The sequence below is a fragment of the Bufo gargarizans genome, chromosome 8 (genome assembly GCF_014858855.1).
Source record: "Bufo gargarizans isolate SCDJY-AF-19 chromosome 8, ASM1485885v1, whole genome shotgun sequence".
NCBI lineage: Eukaryota > Metazoa > Chordata > Amphibia > Anura > Bufonidae > Bufo > Bufo gargarizans.
In genome coordinates this window covers 30,692,360-30,708,002 of record NC_058087.1, presented here as the reverse complement: position 1 = coordinate 30,708,002, position 15,643 = coordinate 30,692,360, and the positions used below count along the sequence as shown (strand labels likewise).

The 15,643-nt window shown below is 46.2% G+C and overlaps 1 protein-coding gene across 2 annotated transcripts; it reads right to left on the bottom strand.

Annotated features, from left to right (window-relative positions):
* Nucleotides 1-517: 517 nt before the first annotated feature.
* On the bottom strand, nucleotides 518-15,351 carry LOC122944805 (sterol 26-hydroxylase, mitochondrial-like). 2 transcript variants are annotated; one of them, XM_044303460.1, is made up of 9 exons: nucleotides 14,744-15,350; nucleotides 13,403-13,590; nucleotides 11,362-11,561; nucleotides 10,158-10,355; nucleotides 4,556-4,719; nucleotides 3,825-3,991; nucleotides 2,589-2,670; nucleotides 1,533-1,733; nucleotides 518-746 (listed from the first exon to the last, which is right to left on the bottom strand). In XM_044303460.1, the coding sequence occupies exons 1-9, from the start codon at nucleotides 14,969-14,971 to the stop codon at nucleotides 633-635; spliced, it is 1,542 nt and encodes a 513-aa protein (XP_044159395.1). In that variant the 5' UTR covers nucleotides 14,972-15,350; the 3' UTR covers nucleotides 518-632. The 2 variants fall into 2 exon arrangements, with proteins under 2 accessions (XP_044159395.1, XP_044159396.1); XM_044303461.1 differs by lacking the exons at nucleotides 518-746; nucleotides 1,533-1,733 and adding an exon at nucleotides 1,743-2,500 and having other exon boundaries at nucleotides 14,744-15,351.
* Between the last annotated feature and the right edge of the window lie 292 nt (nucleotides 15,352-15,643).

Genomic DNA, 15,643 nt, shown 5'->3' with positions numbered 1-15,643 from the left:
GTCATTATCCTGTACCCTGAGTGTCAGTGTCATTATCCTGTACCCCGAGTGTCAGTGTCATTATCCTGTACCCCGAGTGTCAGTGTCATTATCCTGTACCCCAAGTGTCATTATCCTGTACCCCAAGTGTCAGCGTGTCATTATCCTGTACCCCAAGTGTCATTATCCTGTACCCCAAGTGTCAGCATGTCATTATCCTGTACCCCAAGTGTCATTATCCTGTACCCCGAGTGTCAGTGTCATTATCCTGTACCCCGAGTGTCAGCATGTCATTATCCTGTACCCCAAGTGTCAGCGTCATTATCCTGTACCCCAAGTGTCAGCATGTCATTATCCTGTACCCCAAGTGTCAGCGTCATTATACTGTACGCCAAGTGTCAGCATGTCATTATCCTGTACCCCAAGTGTCATTATCCTGTACCCCAAGTGTCATTATCCTGTACCCCAAGTGTCAGTGTCATTATCCTGTACCCCAAGTGTCAGCGTCATTATCCTGTACCCAAATATATTGAACCAATTTTACATTTCTGACTTTTTTGTATTTCACTTTTATTGTAATTTCACATTTTTCAGGTTCAGTCCTGATCGGGGACCTCTCAGATCCGGAGTAGGAACCTCCACACCAGTCCATGTCATCTCTCCACGAACTCCAGATTAATGGGTTTGCTGGGCACAAGAACAATTCTTGCCATTGGTTTTATTTCCTCCCCTTGGGAGTTGTAGTGAACCTCAAACATCTTAATTATCTGTAAATATAAGATATAACAAAGTAATACTGTTACTACTGCTAAACATGAGAACACAGCTATACAGTTTCTCTGATAATATGAATATATAAATATATACCTGGGAATGTGCACAAACCCAGGACACGTGCATTCTGGTCTCCGGTCACCTTCTCATCCTGTATATCAGCATGTGCACTTGCCCCTCTTACCTGTTACCTTCTCTGCCCTTTCCACAGGGGCGGATTGGCCGTAGACCCAACAGGGACATTTTTCCAGTGGGCCGATGCCCAGTGTGCGACCCGAGCTCTCCCCATGGCCGCTGGTCGGGTACATAGCAATCTGAACTATGGTATTGCTGGCCACGTCCACTTCTGCCCTGACTACTTTTGTGTCCCTGCCTTCTGTCAGTTTGGACTCGCCTACAACATGGGGACACTTTTAGTTTTTTTTTCCAAGTTCCCAGTCTGCCCCTGCCCTTCCATTATCCAGGGACAGTGGTAGGCACCCGTTCTCCACAAAGTGACACATGCATTTCTCTACATTAGCAGTCCAGTAATCTGCCAGTTTGTCCTAGTTACATGTCCGCCTTGTCATAATATATCCAGGTACTACTGCCCTCCCAGGACCTTTCTCACACAGACTTTTAACCTAGTTTTACTCAGGTTTTGCTTTGCTAATAGATAATGTGTAACTGTTTGCATGCTGGATGATTCAGTACGTGTATTGCAGAGAGGATCTTTTGCCACCATTGGTTTGACCCTGAGCTGGCACTGATCTGTGGATAATTTTCTTTGATTTATTTACCCGCGCTAAGGCCAAGTGCATCTCCAGCTCAGCAATCCTCCTGCCAACGCAGGCTCGGATCCCAAAGCCAAATGGAATGGAGCTGAACGGGTGGTGCTTCATACTTCCACCGCGCCACCATCGTTGGGGTAGGAACCTCTCTGGCTGCTCAAAGTTCTTCTCATCCCGGGACATGGCATAGTGGTTCAGAACAAAGAGAGTCTACAGGATTAGAAATTACACAAGTCAGTGGCTGGATATGACCATTTTTTATTTTTTTTTGCTGCATTTTTCCAGAAACTGCAGATAATGAAAAGGCTGGTACTCCACAGTGGTGTACCTACCGCAGAGAGAGACCACACAACTACTATAGTGGACCTGGTACTGAACTGTCACACAGTCATAGCATTTACCTGCAGCCACCACTAGAGGGGGCTCAAGACTTACATATTTTACCAATACTGACTGTATTAATCCATATGCAATGAGCTCCCCCTAGTGGCAAATGCATGGAAGCACAATTTTAACATTTAATTGGGTATTTATGTAATGGATTGGACAGGAGATAAATGTTAGATCTGTGAGAGTCTGACTGCTGGGACCCCCACTCATGAGAATGAGGTTTCCATGTCTTTTGTTTGAATGGCGCAGTGGTTGAGCATAGGCTGGAGATAGCGAGTGCTAATTTTGGCAGCCCCTAGAGATTAATGTACATTCATACTGGGGAACACAAGACCCCCCCATTTTCATGATTGTGGGAGTACCAGTGGTCGGATCCACACCGACCTAGCAGTTATGCCTTCTTTAGTTGAGCTGAGACTAGGAAGTCGACCATGAATCTTATGCATTTAAGGGGTCAAAACAGTGCCACCCCTGCCTAGAGGCTGTGTCTGGTATTGCATTCACACGAGTAGCAGGCGCAGTTTATGGGCAGACATTTCCTCATTAGACCCTCAACCGATTTCTGGGGGTCCCGCTGCCAGGCACCTCTGTGATTAGATGCAAATAGAGATGTTAGTGGCCTTAAGAGCAAATTTCAAACAATTCCTTTAAGAGATTTGCTGCAACATGACTTACATTTTTGGGAAATTGATAATCTCCAATTGTTACTTCCTTCTCAGTTATAATCCTGCCATTGACTGGCACGACCGGGTACAGCCTGCAGAAGGGATGACAGTTAGTTTACGTCTCACAGCTAAAGGTTTACTAGAATTGTATCCAGAACTGCAAATGCAGCTCTGGGTGTGACTGGAGTATAAAATGTAATGAGCAGAAAATGGAAACACATTTCTTACTTTCTGTTCTCACATTCCTGCTTTCTATATGTGAAGATGAATCACTGTGAAATGAAAAGTTCTGCAACTTTATAATTGTGTTGGAATTCCTCTCCATTGTCAAGATCTCTGCTTGCTGTCAATGAAGGAGGTGATTTCATGGGCTGAAAACCTGCTGAAACCTATTATTTCTCACAGCTGAGAAGGTGTTACAATTGTATCCAGTGTAAACAGTTTTCTATGAGCCAACATCTCAATGGCACAAATGTCTCCCCTGCCCGGGTAGTTTGCTAGAATGTATCAGTGCAGGTGAAATGTATCAGTTTGGAGTCCAAACTGTTTGGAATTGTTGCAAAATGGCTCTCTACAAGTTACTATTAGGTTTCAATTAAGTGACAGGAAACAGAGATCTTAAAAATATTGATGAATTGAAAAACAAAGTATATTAGAAATGTGTATGAATTACATCTCCTGCAGGTGCTATAAATAGATAGTTGGCCATGCATGTGGGTTGGGGAGATCAGTGCGGATCCCAGAGGATCCTGTGGATATGATATAAACATCTATAACTTTCAGGATGATGATGATCCTTAGTATTGGTCTTCAGTCAGATCCTGGGGGTCTGTCTCCTGGCATGCTCACCAATCAGCTGATTGAAGCGGCCATAGCACTCTAGAAAGGGCCACGTTGTCAGGCTGTGCCTGGTTCTGTAGCTCAGTCCCATTCACTTGCAGTAAGTTGCAGTACCAGCCACAACCACTAGGGAATGCTATAGAGCTATACCTGGTTAACTAAGGTCATGGCTCCTTCAACCAGCTGGTCAGCGGGGTGCTGGAGATGGACCTTTCCCATCAATATGGCCGTCAATATGAAAGTCCTGGTAAATCTAAGCTCTCCTTTGCAGGTTCTGTGCCTGAAGTTGTCCAGCGGTCACGTGGCGTCCTGTCTGGGTGACCACCACATGGTCCAATTTAGGTTTAGCAGCTCTCATGCTTCTCAAGCTTGGAAGCGGAAGGCCGTGTCTACTCGCTGGAGGTACCTCAGGGTCTCTTTGATCACAGCCCTCAGTAAGGGCATCTGGGGGATATCGTCTGCTGTGGGGATACGACCCCCTGGAACCGCCTGCGCTACCTCCTCGTGCAGGAACTGTTGGAGCTCTGGGTCTTGTGCCAGGTGATACAGAGACCAGGATAAAGTGTTGGACGTCTGTAAGGAGTCAGAAATGTACAGAGATTCTGGTAAATTTTAGAAAGTGAGGTGGAATGGCACAACTGCCCATCCCCCACTGACTACAGAATGGCACCCTGTAGTCAGCCAATTGAAGGGAACCCGTCACCATGAATGAAAACGCAAAGTAGTGCGGCAGCAGCGTGTTACAGAGCAGGAGGAGCTGAGCAGATCCTGTATAACTTGTGTTGTAGTCCAGGAGGCGGGGCTATCCATGATTGACAGCTCTCTCTGCATGCACATCCATAGAGGGCAGGCTGTCAATCACTGATAGGACCGCCTCCTGGACTACAAGGCCCAGAATGAGCAGGAATTGAAATAAATAAAATACAAGTTTCCCATAAAACTACATATCCATCTGCTCCGCTCCTCCTGCTCTATAACATATGTGCTACTAGCAGCCTGAACGCCATGCTCAACGCCACCAGGTTCCCTATAAACCACAGTCAAACATGGAGGACGGGCAGAAGAGCTTGGTAAATAGTCACATATCTCCCATTCAATAAAATAAGAAACCCAAAAAATGATGCAGTGAATACGTACGGTGTCGACGCCGGCCAGCAGCAGCTCGCACACGCTGCCGTACACCTCCGGGAGACTGAGGTTACCGCTAGATAACAGGTGGGTCAGGTATTCGCCCTGCACCTGCGCCCCGCTCTCCAGCCGCGCCTGGATCTCACTCATCTTCTTATCCACCAGCTTCTTACCTGAAACACATCACAGATAATATAAACCTATCTTTCCTTATCGTCCTACAGGCAGCACAACACAAAGGGTTAATGTCTTGCTCCTCCCGTCTGGGGCGGAAGATAAATCATTAGTAAATCAGGCTAATTACCCCCCTATAAAGCAGCGCACACCCGATGGGACAGTGAGGCTCTGGATAGATCATCAGCATCTGATCAGTGGGGGTCCGACACCCGGGACCCCTGCCAATCAGCTGTTTGAGAAGGCAGCGGCGCTGGCAGTAACGCCGCGGCCTTCTCGCTGTTTACTGCCGGCCCAGTGACATCACGTAGTATCAATGGCCTGGGCGCGGCTAAGCTCCATTCAAGTGAACAGAGCTTAGCCACACTCAGGCCACTGATACTAGTGATCTCAGTGGGCCGGCGGTAAACAGCGGGAAGGCCGCGGCGTTACTGCCAGCGCCGCTGCCTTCTCAAACAGCTGATTGGCAGGGGTCCCGGGTGTCGGACCCCCGCCGATCAGATGATGATGATCTATCCAGAGGATAGATCATCAGTTTAAACAAACTGCAGAACCCCTTTAAGGCCTCATGCACACGGCCGTTCTGATTTTTGTGGTCCGCAAATTGCTCTCTCTTTGTCTCTCCCTGGTTTTGGCTCAGAATCACCGTATAGTGCGTACACATAGCTGTCAGGCACTGACAACACCTCCCCATGTACAACTAGGCTAAGAAAGAGCAGAGGCGTAAATATATAACTAACCGGTACAAGTTTTACAGATTTTTTATTTTTTTTGCAGAACCATATATCAATCTGCTCAGCTCCTCCTGCTCTATAATCTTCTGTCCGCAGATTGCAGTGCATTTCGTGGTGACAGGTTTCCCTTACAACAGTTCAGAGGATCAGCAGACTATAATGAGGTGTCACTACTACCCCCCTCAGGGCGCCTGCAGTTGAACTTCTGTGATCTCCATTGTAGACTGATGGGAGTCTTTTACCCAGTACTGGAGGATAGATTAGTGTGAATATGGCGCCCTCTGGTGGTCGCTGGCTTATAAACCTGCATGGACAGTCCCAGTGTATATGACTGCATGATATTACTGCTTCTCACATTCCCTTACTAGAACTCATAAATGAAATGTATCATCTATCAATGTCTTATCATAGATCCGCCATCATCAGGGGAGCGGATCTCATACATTGGTCTATTGGAGAGGTTTTAAGACTTGTCTGATTAAAACAAACCATTTTTTTGCTTCATAGTTTATATTTGTTTTAATCTGTGAGAATATTTTATAATGGACATTATCGGTTTTATTGATGTTTATGTAAAGTTTGGTTATTGAGAATATCTGATATGAGGTTTTGTGTCCGGTCACAAAATGAAATGCTGCTGATGCATCCTGAACGGAGGAGGTGGCAGCATAAATAGCAAAGCTACAGGTAAAGAGAATGTAGCTTTCCATTCCAACACCCCCCTCTTTGGTGTGGTGGGCTGTTCCCACTTGCTGCAGGGAGGGTGGAGTTCTAGTTAGAGTTTAGTTTTAGCTGACCCCCTTCTAGGGGAAGGTCTAGCTTACCCCCTGCTAGGGGAAGGAAGCAAGGGCTGGGCACGTCGTCGTTTGATGTGCCCACACCAAGCCTTGCCCAACCCAGCTAGAGCACCTTCAGCTCTGCTGGAAGTGGAGGCCACAGCTTTTTCCTGAACAAACCTAGAGTCAGACTACAGAGAGAAGTTGCAGCACCCAGAGAAAGCTAAATTATACAGCTATGCCATCAGCACAGCTGAGCCAGAGAGCAACAGATGTAGCAGAGAGGAGTTTGTCTGCCACAGTTTACATGCTAAAGCCCGCTGGGAGCCAAGACAAAGCCTAAAACTGTTTGGATAAACATTTATGCAAAGTAAAGCTGTTATCAACTTCATCCCAAGATCTGGACTCTCCATCCCTATCATCAACAACCTCCTTTTCATTGCTTCAGAGCCAACGCCTGGGGTCCAGCGTATCCAGGTAGGAGCACCGTGACACGTGCACATAACGATTAAGGGACATTATAGGCTACCCTACACCTGGGTACCATCCACAGTATCACTAAAATGTGCCCTGTGCCCTTGTTGCTTCACTGCAACTGGCGTCACAAAGTACTTTCTCCTCCTAAAGGACCCTAGGGGGAGGCGTCCGCTGCTATTTCAATACTTAAAAAACATGTTTCCATTTAGTCCTTATGCAATCTGAATGGAAAGAGATCCGTTCCGTCAGCATTCCGTTTTGTGTCTGGTAATAACAACGGATCCGCCGGAGCCTAAAAAACGGATCCGTTATTCATTGACTTTCAATGTATTTACCGCTGAGGGTTTGTTACAATTGTATCCTGTCTAGAAAATCCTCTGCGAGTTAAACAACGTGGACTGCACTGGTACGTTGTAACAAACTATCAGGACGGGGAGAGATTTCTTCAGATTGTTCACACCGGATACAGTTGTAGCAAACCTTCAACCCTGAGGTCAGACCCCCGACAGTCATACATTTATTTCCTCTCATGTGAATAGGTTTGTCACAGGATAACTCTTAAAGGGGTTTTCCTATCTCAGACAATGGGGGCATATTGCTCAGATATGTCCCCATTGTCTGATAGGTGCGGGTCGCACCGCTGGGAACCGCACCTACAAAGAGAACGGAGCTGGGAAATGAACGTAGAGCAGTGCGCAGCCGCCCTCCATTCATTTCTATGGGGCTGCCGAAAATAGCCGAGCCCCCCCACTTACAGTACTACGTGCCATAATACTGGTGACTTATGTGGTTGAGAAGCCTTCGGGCCCCTCAGGAACGAGAGCCCAGGTACAGCTGCCACCTCTGCACACCTGCTAATGGCTGACTGACTGAGGAAAGCTGGAGAACGCTGGAGAAAGCTTGCTCCTATGACACCGGACACTTCTGTGCAGAATCAATCATTGTGATTCAGCATTTTCTTCATGTATTATGTTTCAGCAGCACAATGAGAACCTATACAGACTGCGATGTGCTGGGTTGTGGGTATTAGCCCTGTGTGGGTGGAGGAACTGATTATAGTGCATCCAGGCTTGTCGCCCATGTCCAGCCCTGATCAACATTTGGTTTTATTAAATCTAAATTGATCGAACCTTCTACACAACGTAAAGGTCTGAACCCGGATATATCCCCATTTTCACCCAGGCAGCCCCTCTGATATCAGCATCGGAGCATTTCATTCTCCAATGCTCTCTTTTGCCCTGCGCAATCCAGGCTTTTTGTGGAGATCCGGTGATGTACCGGGCTCTCCATGGGGAAATCTAGGTGGAGGCTTCTGCCTAGCAGTTGGCCCAGTGATGTCACCCGCTCTAATGGGTGGGGCTTCAGCACTGCCTTAGCCTGCAAAACGGCTAGGGCGGAGCTAAAGCCCACCCATTAGTGCGGGTGACATCACCAGCAGCACAGCTAGGCAGAAGCGTCCACCTAGCAGTGTAAAAATATCAGCAAAAAAAGCCCTTGCCCTGTGCAAGCCGGGAAGATAGTTTACCTGCACTGATACATTGTAACTATCAGGACAGGAGAGAGATTTGTGCTGCTGGTGTTTTTAGCTCACAGATTTGAAAATCTTCCAATTGGATACAAAGGTAATAAATCCTCAGCCCTGAGAAGTATAAGAGTATACAGAAATCCATGCAGAATTTCTGCAGGGCAGCCTGCAACTGTGTGCAAGTAGCCTTAAGCTTAAATGGGGTTTTCAGTCTCTGAATATAAGCAAGAATGCTGTCATTCGTTAACAGCAAGCAGAGATCTTGAATACTGAGAGGAATTGAAATGTAAACAATATGTAACAAGTTATACAACTTTTCATCATACTATGGCAGCAGGAGCAAGCATATAACCTGTATAGGAGCCTCTTGAGTCTCCCCCAATGCCACATGTAAGAAGAGATGAGGATTGAGCAGTTGGATTTTAACTTTTGTTCCTGGGAGATAAACTGACACCAGAGGAGTCTGGCAATCGCACTCCACTCTCCTTGAAGGGGTTGTCCGAGTTATGAAAAAATAAAAATAAAAAATAGCACTGTAAATCTGATGGGCAGCAATATATAACTGAGCTAAGCAAGTTTTAGGTAAAAAAAATTATATTATATTTCCTAATTTCCCTGGTTCTCTTCTGTCTCTTTGTTTACCTGCAATAACAATCTCTGCCCCTCCCCCTGCTCTGCAAAGGGAGTGAATACAAGAGCTGCCCTGAGTGACATGTCTGCCTGCTGGGAGACTCAGCAGCATGTTTTATGTGTAGGACTACAAGTCCCAGCTGTACAGTGACACTGCTGATACAGGATCTTCCCCCTACCTTGTGCAGAACTCCTCTAGTCTGTGAGCTCCTGTGCCCAGCATTTGTCTCCTCACTGCCTGCAGCTACTCAGTAAAGCCTTCAGCCCTGAGTCTGTGCAGCTGAAGGGGTTAAGAATCCAGGGAGAGAGCAGACAGGCAGTGAAGGGGGGCGTGGCCTGCTCTGAGGCTTGTGCACCAATCATCATCAGAGCAGGGAGAGAAGCTGACATCACAGGTCATGTGACCCTCAGTGAAATCTGAGAAACCAGCAACTGAAGATAAAGTAAGTGAATTGTAAAGTGCTTTCATTTGCCTATTTAGAAACATACAAAGAACAAAAATATAACTCGGACAACCCCTTTAGTGAGAAGACATGCATGGATGAGCCCAGTGTGCATGTGTATGCAGAAGGGGCAGGAGAGACACTTACCTACCAAAAAAAAGTGTGGTTTAGGGCTCATGCACACGACTGTATGTATTTTGCTGTCCGCAAAAAAACGTATCCACAAAAAAATACAGATGACGTCCATGTGCGTTTGGTATTTTGCGGAAAGGAACAGCTGGCCCCTAATAGAACAGTCCTATCCTTGTCCGTAATGCAGACAATAATAGGAGATGTTCTGTTTTTATTTTTTTCGGACCGTATACAGAACCATTCATTTCAATGGGTCCAAAAAAAACGGAAGGTACTCCGTGTACATTCTATTTCCATATGGCCGTATTTCCGTTCCGCAAAAAAATAGAACATGTCCTATTATTGTCTGCATTACGGACATGGATAGTACTGTTCTTTTAGGGGCCGGCTGTTCCGTTCCACAAAATACGGAATGCACACGGATGTCATGTGTATTTTTTGTGGATCCTTTTTTTTTGGACCGCAAAATACATATGGTCGTGTGCATGATACGGAAACTGAAAGCACCCAGAGGAACTTCCATATTTTTTTTTGCGGACCCACTGGAATGAATGGCTCCGCATACGGTCCACAAAAAAAACGGAACGGACGCTGAAAGAAAATACACTTGTGTGCATGAACCCTACCAGCTATCTACTGCAATGTGTATGTAGATATAGTGTCTAATTCTACATTTTAAAGGGAACGATTATCAACACATTTCCTCAGCCTCGTACATACCAAAATCAAAGATATTGTCCCAGCCCTCTATGTAGCGCTTCCAGTATGGCAGAACCTTCCTTGTCCATGGCGGCAGGTAGGTGACATATACCGAATTCTTGAGCATAAAGCCAATGGAGTCGATAAATTTCTGGGTCTCGAGAGGAATCCGTTTGCTCATGCAGCCAATCCGAGTCTCAAACACAATATAAGACACCCCTGGGAGAGAGTAGACATGTCTGTCATCAAGGTTCTGCAACTTTCTAATATATTGTGTGCTCCAGTTCTTTGCAATTTTCAGGAGCTCTGCTTGCTGTCAGTAAAGGGCAATATTCTTATTTTGACGCAGCAGCTAATAAACCTGTATAGACCTAATGCTTCTCACTGTTACCATTGTATCCAGTCTAGGTATTGCTATTGGAGGTAAACTGTGTGGACTCCAGACTGATGCATATTAACTACCCTGATACATTGTAACAAACTATCAGCACAGGAGAGAGATTTGTGCTGCTGATGGGCTCACAGAGGATTGTCTAGACTGGATACAACTAGTAAACCCTCAGCTGTGAGAGGTATTAGGTCTGTACAGAGTTTTCAGCTTCTAGAAATAAGAAAGCAGAGATCTTGAAAATGGTGAGAGATTAGAGTAGAAAGTTGCAAAACTTTATACGATTCAAAAATTATTATTTTTTACATAAAATTGGAAAAACCCGTTGACCGTTGCGCAATGAAAATTTCTGCAACTTTATATTTCAATTCCTATTTTCTAGATTGCTTCCTGCTGTCAGTGAATAGCAACATCCCGCTTTATATCCAGATACCATATATATAATACTACTTGCTTGCAGCTGAGGTTATGGTACAATTGTATCCAGTGTACAAAATATAAAAGGATTGTCTAGACTACATGCCATTGTAACAAACCCCCAGCTGTGAGATGTGTTAGGTTTGTACAGATTTTCAGCCTTTAGATATGAAAAAAGAATGTTTTCATTCACTGAGAGCAAGCAGAGATCTAGAAATCCCCCATTCTATATGCCTTGCTTGGGCATATGGATGTCAAAGAGGGAGAAATGGCTGGCGTATTTACAAGGTGACAAGGTGACAACCCCTCTCCTGTATGTAGTAGGGGTCCCTGCCGGGGCGTGACTGCATACACTGTATCTTCAGTGTGCACATAAAGAACAATCACCCTCAGCATTCTCACCTTTTTTGGGATTCTCACCTTCAAAAGCAAATCTGTAGAAAACATTTGCAATGTCATTGACTGTGTTTCCAGATGGGCTCTCTCTGCGCAGATCCCTAATTCTCTCTATCAGGTCAGACACCACTTCGTTGATACTCCCGGCATACATTTTGGCTTCTGATGGCTTTAACATCTTTTTATTGAGGGCTGTCCGAAGGTTGTGCCACCTGTGTCCTTCCCTGTAGAGAGTTAGACTTCATGATTCTCACTTCCTGCAACCACCACTAGGGGGAGCTCACTGCTACACAGTATATATTTCACAGTAAGCTCCCCCTAGTGGTGGCTGTAGGGAAGCCCTATGCATAAAATAAATATTAAGGCAAGGTTCCCTAATAATTAGCTATAAAACAACTAGGCAAATAGTATTATGTTGTATCCAGGTCTAATGTAGTGTCTGCATTCCTGGTGTTCAAGAGCAGCAAGGCTGGTTTCACACGAGCGAGTGTCACACTCCGGAGCACAGCACCCGTTCGGACCTCCCTAGCACGGACGCATGATATTGATTTATGATGCTATGTAACCCTTAGGCCTCTTTCACACTGGGTGAGGTGAACGCATTGCACCCGCACTGAATCCGGACCCATTCATTTCTATGGGGCTGTGCACATGAGCGGTGATTTTCACGCATCACTTGTGCGTTGCGTGAAAATAACAGCATGCTCTATATTGTGCGTTTTTCACGCAACGCAGGCCCCATAGAAGTGAATGGGGCTGCGTGAAACTCTGAAGCATCCGCAAGCAAGTGCGGATGCGGTGCAATTTTCACGCATGGTTGCTAGGTGACGATCGGGATGGGGACCCGATCATTATTATTTTCCCTTATAACATGGTTATAAGGGAAAATAATAGCATTCTTAATACAGAATGCTAAGTAAATTAGGGATGAAGGGGTTAAAAAAAAATATTATAATTTAACTCCCCTCATCCACTTCTTTCTTCTTCTTTGATGACCTGGGAGGAAAAGGACCTTCGGTGATGTCACTGCGCTCATCACATGGTCCATCACCATGGTGATGGACCATGTGACGGACAATGTGATGAGCGCAGTGACGTCACCAAAGGTCCTTTTCCTCCCAGGTCATCAAAGAAGAAGAAAGAAGAGGATAACGACTGCGCGATCAAGTGGATGAGGGGAGTAATTTTTTGATTATTTTTTAACCCTTCATGGACATTTTACGTTGCATTCTGTATTAAAGAATGCTATTATTTTCCATTATAACCATGTTCTAATGGAAAATAATAAAGATAACGGACTTTAATAGGGTCCCGGGGCTCATCTCATCATCTCCTTAGCAACCATCCGTGAAAATCGCATGGCATCCGCACTTGCTTGCGATTTTCGCGCAGCCCCATTCACTTCTATCATGAAAAATGCAGAATATAGAGCATGCTGCGATTTTCATACAACGCACAAGTGATGCGTGAAAATCACCGCTCATGTGCACAGCCCCATTGAAATTAATGGGTCCGGATTCAGTGCGGGTGCTACGCATGCACGTCACGCATTGCACCCGCGCGGAAAACTCGCCAGTGTGAAAGGGGCCTTAAGGTCAGTACACTTGGTCATCTAGGGCAGCGAAGGGATCATTGTTTGTATAACTATATCACTGGTGCTCTCGGGCAGGGAAGGGGCTATCCTGGCGGACCAGGTCAGTAAAGATGCTAATGTCAGTACATCTGGTCATCCAGGACAATGAAGGGGTCATTTTACTGGTGGTCCAGGGCGGTTGGAGGGTTAATATTAATATCCATAGTAGACAGCAACCCTGGGGTGTTAATGCTGCACACCTGCGGTTACCCCCCCCCCCCCCCCGTCGAGGGTCCCGAGTTGTCCTGGCTGTAACTGGACCACACCACAGTGCTCTCTATGATCAGCAGAGCGATTCGGGAGCGCTCTGCCCAATCATTATGGGAATTATGAATGTATGGTGAGGGGCTCAGGGGCCTCTGTATTAGGCCGGGAGGACACATGAGGCACAGTAGTCACCTAAGATATTAGTCCCTTATATGAGGCTCTTACTCTGTTAAGGGGCCATAGGACAAACTCCTCAGGTTACGATGATCCTTCCAAACGTCCATCTCGCTCCTCATGGGATATTTCCCCTCTTGTCTCAGCAGAACCTCCAAAATCTCTGGGTCCGTTATAGTCACCATCTTATAACGGCCGATGACAGATCTGAACATTGGTCCATAGTGTTTGTACTTTATCTGTCATGAGATACAATCAAAGCATCACCTAAAATAATATATGTCCAATATTACACTCCAGAGCTGGGTCTGCTGTTTTGCTTGTTGTTATTGGAAACAGTCAGCAAGTTTATTGACAAGTACAACTGTTGCAGCATATTTTAAGTGTGTCATCCAGAGATCCCCATAACAGTGTCATCCACAGATCCCCCATAACAGTGTCATCCACAGATCCCCCATAACAGTGTAATCCACAGATCCCCCATAACAGTGTCATCCACAGATCCCCCCATAACAGTGTCATCCAGAGATCCCCATAACAGTGTGTCATCCACAGATCCCCCCATAACAGTGTCATCCACAGATCCCCCCATAACAGTGTCATCCACAGATCCCCCATAACAGTGCGTCATCCACAGATCCCCCATAACAGTGCGTCATCCACAGATCCCCCATAACAGTGTCATCCAGAGATCCCCCATAACAGTGTCATCCACAGATCCCCCCATAACAGTGGTCATCCACAGATCCCCCATAACAGTGCGTCATCCACAGATCCCCCATAACAGTGTGTCATCCAGAGATCCCCCATAACAGTGCGTCATCCACAGATCCCCCATAACAGTGCGTCATCCACAGATCCCCCATAACAGTGCGTCATCCACAGATCCCCCCATAACAGTGTCATCCACAGATCCCCCATAACAGTGCGTCATCCACAGATCCCCCATAACAGTGCGTCATCCACAGATCCCCCATAACAGTGCGTCATCCACAGATCCCCCATAACAGTGCGTCATCCACAGATCCCCCATAACAGTGCGTCATCCACAGATCCCCCCATAACAGTGTCATCCACAGATCCCCCCATAACAGTGTCATCCACAGATCCCCCATAACGGTGCGTCATCCACAGATCCCCCATAACAGTGTCATCCACAGATCCCCCCCATAACAGTGTCATCCACAGATCCCCCCCATAACAGTGTCATCCACAGATCCCCCCATAACAGTGTCATCCACAGATCCCCCCATAACAGTGTCATCCACAGATCCCCCCCATAACAGTGTCATCCACAGATCCCCCATAACAGTGTCATCCACAGATCCCCCCCCCATAACAGTGTCATCCACAGATCCCCCATTATATTGCCCTGATTGTGCATGAACTGACCTGTAGATCATGAGTGTGGAGCAGGTAGCCCCTGATGAAGAACCAGTAGAGGTTGGTGAGCAGGGAAGGTCCAGGCAAATCATCAAAGGTCTTCATCTTCTTGTCCCCCTCTGCTGTTCCAGCTGCTGCAGCCCCATGTAAGCCTCTGTCCTGCGGGATCCTTACCCTGCATGCCTGCAGCGCTAGACTGATCCTGCCCTTGAAGATTTGGGGTGAAGAGAGGATCATGTCTTCTCTCGATGATCCTGGCAACTTTTGTTAATCTTTTAGTTAAAGGCAAGATCTTTGTTACACCCTTATTAACCGCTTGGCTGCTGGAAACGAATCTTCACATAAGACAAGCTGTTTCCATTCAGGAATGTCATGTACCAGGTGCTGGCTGCTAGGTGGCTTCCTGGTGACAGCCCAGCTGAGCCCAGAGCTGCGCTCTCCAGGGCCCTTTGTCATGTTCATGTCTTAAGGCAGGATTCACATATTTAGATTTTATCTGACCTTTTGCCTAGGGAAGTTACGAGACAATCGGCTATTTAAAGAGGAACTCTCCCCTCTCCTGACAAGTCTGTTTTAGCAACTGCTTGCATCCCCTGTGTAATAACAATTCTGGAGCATCTATTCTTATGACCCTATGTTCTGTCATTCCTCTTTTATTCCTGCTAGAAGTTATGAAAGACTTGGCAGCAGCGATTGGACAGTGGTCACTGTGCAGGGACACACCCCAACTGGTAACACCCACCTCGACCTTCACTGCAAACTACTAGCAATTCATTTATAACGTCTAGCAGGAATAATAAAAGAGTCATAGGAATAGATGCTCCTGGATTGTTGTTACATGCAAGGAGTCACCAAAACAGATATGTCAGGAGAGGTGACAGGTCCACTTTAATACTCCAGGTCTCCCCC